Below are 9,620 nucleotides of genomic sequence, written 5' to 3' on the forward strand. Positions count from 1 at the left end.
CCTACCTAGCCTACCTATACCTTCAACTTTACCGCTGTATATTTACTTAAAACTTTTAATGGCCTCGGCTAGCGTATTCTGGCAAAGTCCATGATACCATGGCTCGCATCTCCTCCAATCCCCAAAACATCCTAAGCCATGGCTAAAGGTGACGCTTCTTGACGCGCTCGCCACCTTAGCCATTTCAAAAGTATTCATAACCAGTCTTAAGTTAACATTGTTCTTGGTAAACAGAACGTTTTTTGCTATGTCAGAAGTATCAGCTTAAGCAAAGAAAAACACGTTCAAAGTGACGCTTTTTTTTAATGGTACTCGAGAACTTACTTTTCCGTCATGATAGATATTATTTTACATAACCAAATTTTAAATTATGATTGGTAACAGATCTTTTTGTTTTGTGGCTAGCTTATTTCAACATTCAAAAAAATGATTTAAAAATGATAAAAAGCAAGCATAAAAAAACATCTAGTTACAAGGCACATAGATCTTGTTTGTTGTTATAGAAGACTAGTTGTTGGACTGCAAAAAAAACACGGGATATTTCCTGCATCCTTAGCATAAAGTATTTTCTAATCTTCGGGCGTTACCGAATATTAACAATTTGTATGCCTGGAAAGTTCTTAATAAATATTTCGGATGAAAAAAATATTTAGACGTGCCAGCTCGCACTTTTCGCATTTCTTTATCTTGCTTCAGCTTCTATAAAAAACATAATACTTTACTATTTGGCAGTTCCCAAAGGAATGAATCTACCTTTGCTAATAGCTCCGCATCTAGAAAAGCTGGTTTCTATTCGAGTCAGTTGCGGCCGATTAAAATGGCGTTATATTTTGTAATAGAACTCTGCAACCACAGTGCAATCTGTCAAACGAACACCAGTGGTGAAAAAAATGTGTCCGCTTTATATTCCTAAAAAAGTGAGCTAGTTGTATTGGGTCTTTTACACTTTCTTCCTAAATGCATTATCTAAACAAATAGTCAATAGTACACAAAAAAGTCATACGTACCATAAACTTTCAAAATACACATAAAAATATAAAGACCGACGTGAAACTTCCAAACTCGATGCTTCATTACCTGTACAGGGCACATTAGACAAGCCAAAAACAAAACCAAAGCTAAAGCAGCTAAATTTGAAACGAAATTAACTTTAATATGCTGCGCCCAGCCGCGACACCATCTTTCGCCAGTTGAAGCACGCGTAGATGGATTAAAATCTTCTTAAAATAAGATTGCGGTATGGACATTTGCATTAGTAAGAAATCATTGAATCCACTACACTCGGTTAAATAACCTTTTTTAAGTTAACTTGCTGTGCTTCTATCGTCTTTTTGCATGCGAACACAATGAATCTGTTTTCAAAGAGGAAATTGTCACAAAATGCCATATGTATTTTGACTAGCTTTCGGAGGATTCAAGTTCCTACGCCCCCACATACAAGGTATAAAGATCAGGTTCTTCTTAAAAAATTTGATCCATAATGGATGACGAGTTAACATGACTAGCCTTGGTGGTTTTTCCGGTGAGATATACCGAAGTGTTTGCACGCTTTAACTTTGAGATGGTTTTCGAGCGGGTGCCATAATATCTAGTATCGTTTTTAGAACACGTAAAATTTGTAAATGATCAAAATATCGCGCGTAAGTTATTGGAAAAATATTAGAAAATGCAAAAAGCAATAAAAAAAGCGATTTTAAGTTTTTCCACTTTAATGTTAACCGCTTGTTCCAGTCAATACAAATTCCGAAAAAAAGCCGTACGAAAGACAGTAACCTAAAAGTTATGTTTAGAAAGTTTTCAGTAGAAAAGTAAAAAATTATAAAAAAATTGGATAATCTGCATGGGCGCTGATGACAGAAAACAACGGTACGCCTGTTCAGCTATTATTCTTTATATCATTTTATAACTATTATATAGTTAAAAAACATGTAACAATCTTTCAATTCAATTTCTGTACTAAAAATATAATTATATCTCTCCTATCACAGCTTTGGTTTAAATCGTTTAAAATGTTTTTACCGAAAAAAATTTCAAGTTTAAGGATAAGTTGTAAAACGCGAAGCGTTTTTAATTGATTGCTACTTGATTTTAGAAGAATCATTATCCATGCTGCTACGTCAAAATAGTGGTACAACCTTACTATAGAGGACACCATTGGGACCCCGCAAAAGTATCCGCTGTATAGAGGTGTTCCCTACATAGAGGATCGTCCCGAATTCGCTTATATTGCTTCAAAAGCCTACTCTTGAGTGTTGGGATATAATAAAGAATAAATGTGCAAAGAGGATGGGTTTAGGAGAAAAGATACCCAAAGAAACTAAGTCTTGTAAATATTCCATTCAAAAAATTAAGAACAAAATCAGACTTCTTAAAACAGTACTGCTTTATCTTGTTGCAGACAATTTAATATTGTGTTATATTATTTTAATATACTGTTTTGAGTAAAATACAAACAGGCTTCTTACAAGAACTATTTTACATGATCCATTGTTAGACATGTCCGCCAAAAAGAGGTAAGTTTTGGTGGTAAAGCAAGTTTTGACGTTGAAATGACATCCAATATAACCCGTCCACTAATAGAGGTTTGGTTATAAGAATTTGCCCATCATTTCATCCGTTCCTGAGAAAAGCTTTCCTTGTGGAGAGGTGTCCGCTATATAGGATGTCCGCTATAGGGAGGTTTTACTGCATTTAAGATGCACATTTATAAAAATTGACTGTTAATTTTACAGAAATGTATTAGGCGCTATAAAAGACTGTTATAATGGGTGACGATAGTACAGCATTGAAGTATTTTACTTCATACCCTTAAACAACCATTCGTAATCCGGTGTTATATCAGAAGTTACTATTCCTTCTCCATTTGTAAAATTCTTCCACGATGCATTCCAGTGATCTCTAAGACTTATCGAATGACTAGTCAAGTCAACAAGTTTTGTCTTGTTCACTCCTACTTTCACAAGTGGATCTAAATGAGGACCGATGGCACGGTTTACTCTTGCGTAACCAGGGCGTACATTTGCCATGGCGCTATTCATGTATTTCAACAAACGCTTGAGATTCTTCGCCACGACTGTGTCTGATGCCCCTTTGTTTTGAAGTATCTTCTTTAAGCTATCACGAACCTTATTTTTGTTGCGGTTGTTGGTGTTGTTGAAGACGGTAAAAGCAGTTCGATCATCTTTTAAGTGACTGTAGAGAAACCAACCTTTGTCAATCATGTGTAGATCTTCCGATAGCTTCATCATCTGCTTATCCCATTTGGCTACATTATCGTCATACGATGGGTTTCGTATCTTTGGGTAGTCATCGCAAACTAATCTTCGTATGGTCGTAAGCGAAAGCACCTGTGCGGGTGCGAATCTACTACCTATGGGTCGTTCTAACGAAATCCCGACGACCTTTAAAGCGCATTGTGTGTCCGATGTAAATTGTATTTGAGCATTGCACGCTTCTGTTATCTCTTTCTTTAAATCTCCAGAAGTTGGAGAAACCAGCACACTGAATAGGACAGAAATGAGCAATACTTCACACTTTATGTTCATCTGTAAAAATTAATAGAAATAATATAATGAATTGCATAACAGAGGTATCGTAGTTTCGTATTCGTTTGAAATGTGACAGGTAATAGATGCGAAAAAGGTGTCCAAGTGGTAAGGAAGTTTGACTTGTAGTCATAAAGATGATAGATATGTCCACATTTTGAGTTTTTATCTTTTGCATAGTCAGAAGTTGATCAATACTTTCTTCGAAAATTAAAATTGGCAAAGCCAGCATATATTTGGTTTATATATTGAAAACGCACTAATCGTGTAGAAAGCAGTTAATGGAAAAATCTAAAAATAAAAAAATTTGGTGGATTTGGCGGTTTTGAAAACAAGTCATATTAAATTCCCGTCAAAATTTAGATTTTTCTCAACCCGCTTAATTAAATTCCCCAAAAAATTAAATAACTTCCGCTCTTTTTAGTTTTAAAAATTTAATTAGTGAAAAACTTGATTTTGGATTATGTGAATAAAAAAAAAGTTAAGTTTAGTATTTGATGATCAAGGTTTTTTTTTAATACTCAATTCTTAAAGCATGTTTTAATGTGGTTTAAAACCACTTTAAAACATGTTTTAACCACATTAAAACCATGTTTTATATATACCCGCTCATACCACAGTAAAACCTGCTTTAATGAAGCCAGTTTTAATAAACCTAGTTCTAATAAAACAACCTGTCAAGGTTGTTGTTTTGTGTTTTATCGACAACCATGTTTAAACATAACAAAAATGGCGGCGTGCTCGTACAGCACGAGAAAGTTGTTCACAACATTAGAAGATAAATGAAGCAAAATATAAAGAATTAAATGTAGTTGAACTCATATTCGAATTAAGTTTTTATTCAGAAGAAAACCTTTTGGTGTATTTTACGCTGGTGTAAAGTAGCTGTTTACACATTCATAATGAAAAAGAATTCCAATATATCCAGTTGACATGACGCTGTATATCTGGTGTAAGAACCGAGTTTTAATGAAAATCAGTTTAAGGTTACTGTAAAGGAAACAAATTTTTTTTTTAGGTTTTTTTTTTTAAAAAAATTCATGACATATAGAAAAAAAAATTCTCTTTCGAATGACATATTTTATATTCCATGAAAATATTTGGAACATCCCTTTTTTCTGGAAAAAGCCTTTTCAGAGGTGTTATATCCTTCACACCTTCGAGAAAATATGTGCAAAATGAGTTGAGCATATTTTTTGTAAACATTATGCATGATATGAAACTACCGTATAAATATATGCATAATAATATTTTTTAGATAGTTTAATTTCACCATCGATATATATATATATATATATATATAAATGTTGTCGTATAAAAAATCATTAAAAAAAAAATCAAAGTTAAGGAGTATGCATATAAGCTTTTTCTTGTAACCCTGACTTCTGTCTGTTAATAATTCTAAACGCGTGCACGCATATTCAGCATAAAGAAAAAGTTCATACTTCCATCTTCTTTCTACATACTCAGTTCACACATTTTCATAACACCTACGAAAATCTTTAAAAACAAATATCTCGTTAGTAAATTTTCGCATACATGCTTTTACGTTTGTGGTCTCTTTTTCCGAAAGCTTCCTATTGGCTCATTAAAATTTTCGGTAATGGAAAGCTGAATAAACTATGCACAAAAGGTTCCCGGATTTTTTTGTATAAATTACTGATTAGCGAATTATGACGACAGAAATAAAAAAATATGCATTTTTTTGAATGATTATATATAATTACCAATAATATCATAACGACGTTGTTACAAAAAAAAAGCCGGGAACCTTTTTGAATTTAATTTATGCTGAATATAATAGTGCAAAAACGAGAAGTTTGCGAACACGCGTTCGGAAAAAGAAGCCATTTTAAAACGTACGGTGAGAAAAAAATGGTGTCTGTTTAATTCATTATATTTTCTTTTTGGAAAATTAACATCTCACGAAAATAACACTATCAAAAAAGTCTTTCATCAAACATTCAGAAACAAAAAAAAAATATAATTTTAAGAAAAAATATAAAAGTATTGATAAATTATAATGGTTTTTTTGAGACTACTCATCAAGTGAGTTTTTTCTTTTACAGTAATCTTAAGTAAAACCAGTTTAATTTAAACCAGCTCTGTTAGGTTTGAATGGGGTATAAGTTTATGATTGTTATTGTAAAAAAGCTATGCTGTTTACTTTAATGGTTAAATAGAAAAATATAAATTAAAAATTTATTAAAAAATACACTCTGTATTGTGTAATAAATACTACAAAACACACCAGCGTTAGAGAATAATAAAAATTAAAAAAATAATAAAATCAAAAAAAACAACTTGCCTTTTTTTAAGATTATAACTGACTTGGTTTCTCTATTGCTAGAATAATATAATTAATTTTTTCACAGTGAATTGAAGCATTTAAACAGATTCTAAACAAAAATTAACTTTTGTAAACAAAATCAAATTAATATTGTCGGTACAATTCGGTTAGATCTGAAACCAAACATTGAGCATGGTCCAGATTTTTTTTAAACAGGATTTCGCTTTTCTTCCGTAAAAAGAAAGTTAATTTCTTGTCTTTTCTTGTCTGTTTTTTTTATTTGAACCTTATATTATTGGTGGCGCAACTTCATTTTCAATGAAATTGATTGATAGAACAGGATAGTACAAATATTGTTCAACTGGTAAGGATATTGAACAACCTCGTCCCCAGGGTATCTTATATCTTTTCTGACATCGGAACGCTGTTCCGATTATAGAAAAAAGACAACAGCTGCTGGGAACGAGGTTGGATGAAGACGGTACAGTGACAGAAGAAGGGAAAACGTTTATTTTAAAAGAAGCTATCATGTATATTTCGCGGGCAGAAACTTTCGCGTAAAAAAAAAAATGGAATTTATGAATTAAACTTTTAAACACAAATTTCGGGGGAAAAAACTTTCGCGAGTAAGAAAAATTTTTTTTTTTTCGCGTGAAAAAACTTTTGTGAATGAGCAAAAAATTTTCTTGCTTTGTTGAAAGTAAAAAAAATAGACAAAAAACATTGTGATAGATTGATAGACCAAAAAAAGGGAAAGATTGTATGCGTACAATGGAATCTCTCTAAAGCGGACATGGCCTATATAACGAACACTATTCCTTGGAACGGAATGACTTTAGGTCAATCTCTATATAAGGCGGACAGTTATAAGGCGGACACTTTATGAAACTTTTTTTCACACCAAATGACATTTTCCCTTGGGAAAGGTCTGTGTAAAGCGGACACATAAAAAAAACACTTGTTAAATTTTCATATTCATCTTTATTTCCTACATTTTTTAACTTTTTTTATTTACAATCTCTAAAATCTTTTTAATTTTTTTTCAGCCTAATTAACGCCTTTATCGACACCTATAAACTCGTATAGAACTGGAAATTTGCCATTGCAAATTCGTCTCCAATATCCGGCCACCATGTGTTCATGTAGGTATGGTATCCTCGAACAAATAAATTAAAGGCAAGTCTTTTTTATGTTATAAGAATCCTGCTCAGGATTTCTCAGTAAAAATTTTTATGAGCTTTGAGCCTTTCATTTTAATTCGATGGTAAATTTGATTTTATGTTTTCGGCAAAATTTTGCCGTGAAAGTGATTTTTGGATACAATCTCTATAAAGCGGACACTTCTATAAGACGGACACTTTTTTTGCAGCAATGGTTTCCGCTTTAGAGAGATTTCACTGTATTAACATGTGTCGTTGATTTTTTTGATAACAACAAATTTCAAGAAGGGGCCATGAACTTTCTTGAAAAAAAAAGATTTTTCGCGTGAAAAACTTTCGCGTTTAGCTCTTACGAAATTACCAAAGGCAAAAACTTTCGCGAAAAAGGGCCAAAAAACGCAAAAAATACGAAAGCTTATGCCCTTAAAGTAGCTTCCGAGCAAGGTGGAAAGTATTATCCCTTGTGATTGATGTTTACAAAATTTTTTTTTTTTTATGTTCTAATTAAAAAACAGACGGCTAAATAAATGATTGATGAGGTGGAATGCGAGTGCTCACAACTTGTCTCGTTTCAGAAAAAGACCTCGTTTTCATTAAAGACAAAATAGGCATGGAAAAAGTTATATTGTTTGTATAAACGATAATCAGAAGAACTAACTAATAAATCGTTTCCCTTGGGTAATATTTCAAATTATTAGAATTTAACTCACAATCTTATTCCTACTTTCGCCCTGTTTCTTAAAGACCAAGAATTTTCAACGATTTGAAAGTTTCGCGTTTCTGTATAGTGCAGACAGGTCTGCCATTATGAATTGGTATACACGAAATTGACACCTGTACAAAACACCGTGAGTGCGTGAAAAAAATACCCTGGATAGTTGTATCAGAAAAGGCTAGAATATTTTTAACATGAAGTATATTTCGAAACTTTTACTATGAAGCTTTTTTGTTGCTTTTGAGTATATTTATTTAGAGGATTTGTTCTTCTTTTTTTAATTCTCGTCAACGTTGTTCCCGGGGCTTCGTTTCAGTGTTGTGACTTGAGATATTGCCCATGACCATAATACGGTTTGAGTGGCAACATGGTTTATATTTTTCTGTTACCTGTGTCATTATCAAAAGAATAAATCACAGGCACATGACTATGCCTGAATTTTTATTTAAACGGTAGTTGAAAGAAATAAAGAGGATATCACGCTTGAAAAGGGACACCGTTTTAAGAACTCTGCACAATTAAGCGACATGGTACTGAGCCCTCATCCATGTGTAACTCAAGATTAATTCTTACACTTTCACAGTGAACTCATATTCCGTAATGTAAAAATGCTAGCCAATTGTTTTTGCTATAGTGTGGTAACCCAGGCTGTAAGCTGCATTTATTTTTCAACAGGGAATTATTTAAAAATATATATTCATTACACCTGAAACGCTGTGTCGGTGTAAGCCCTTCACTGGATTTGTGAAGTTCTTTTCATGAGCACTAAAGCGCTCTATCTGGATGTGCAGCACATTGTACGAACAACCTGACAGTCAATTTTGGGTCATCTAGCTAGTCGTATTTTGTCTGTCTGGCTACTCCATAGCTTTATTTCTAACTCCTGTCTGAGTATTTTCATTACTTCGTTTTATCAAGCGGACAAAATGCACGACATGTCGATTCGGAAAATATGTACGACAGTTGAAAATCTGAGGGACGGCGAACCCGACTAATGACGTCTATATTTTAATAGCTACTCTAATAATATTGTAGAAGAACTACTTTGTTCATCACTAACATACTGTTCTGGGGGCAGCGGATCGATTCCTTGTTTAGTAGATTACCGGAACTCACCAGAACAGAGCTTTGTTTACAATCTCGCTTGTTAAGCTTGTTATATTTGGACGGCCTAAAAATATGAAATCCTAACAAGTACTAGGACGAGGTTGCCTTTGTTTTGCATCTGCCACAATACAAATGAGAAGCCTTGGGAACGAGACTAAAAAACTAAATCTAGCATATCAAATATATTACATCTGTTGTGATATGCATATCAGCATATCAAAATAATTCTTAGATTATCAGGAAAGTCATTAAAATGTCGTGATAAATGTGTTATTAGAATATATTTACAAAACATAAATTACAAAAAATAGTAGACGTGTACCCCAACCTACCTTTATAACGAAAGACCTCACAAAACCTAATTGATAAAATGAGAATTAAAGACTAGAATTATTGAAAACAAAATAAGACGTCGCCGGGTATTTGCCGCCTTTCCACGACGACATCTTATGGTTGCCTTCATATGAATTCAAGTTCTTTTTAAGAAAAAAGTGGCCGGTAAAACCTCACAAAAAACAAAACAAGATTTAAAAGCAAAGAATAAATAGAAGGGCTGCATTTTTAGCACAAGTATTCTCTCAGGACTCGACTTTAGCTTAGCATGATAACTCAAACTTCTGCGGCCGCCAATTCACAGATAACCTTAAAGTTATCACACTAGGAAATAAAGGGTGTCTATCTAAAATACTTGTTAAAAGTATTTATTGCCCTGGTCATTTGTGCCTGACCATAGCGTAGTCAATCACTTTTGTGAAAATGATTGGCTAAAAAAAATCGCTAGAGATTCAGAAAAGAAATCAGAA

The 9,620-nt window shown here is 33.1% G+C and overlaps 1 protein-coding gene across 1 annotated transcript; it reads right to left on the reverse strand.

Moving 5' to 3' along the window:
- Nucleotides 1-1,504: 1,504 nt before the first annotated feature.
- LOC130626029 (uncharacterized) lies at nt 1,505-6,085 on the reverse strand. The gene is made up of 2 exons (XM_057441139.1): nt 5,854-6,085; nt 1,505-3,545 (listed from the first exon to the last, which is right to left on the reverse strand). Exon 2 carries the CDS (start codon nt 3,543-3,545, stop codon nt 2,796-2,798), a length of 750 nt encoding a protein of 249 aa, XP_057297122.1. The 5' UTR covers nt 5,854-6,085; the 3' UTR covers nt 1,505-2,795.
- Nucleotides 6,086-9,620: the final 3,535 nt, after the last annotated feature.

The sequence above is a fragment of the Hydractinia symbiolongicarpus genome, chromosome 14 (genome assembly GCF_029227915.1).
Source record: "Hydractinia symbiolongicarpus strain clone_291-10 chromosome 14, HSymV2.1, whole genome shotgun sequence".
Taxonomy (NCBI): domain Eukaryota; kingdom Metazoa; phylum Cnidaria; class Hydrozoa; order Anthoathecata; family Hydractiniidae; genus Hydractinia; species Hydractinia symbiolongicarpus.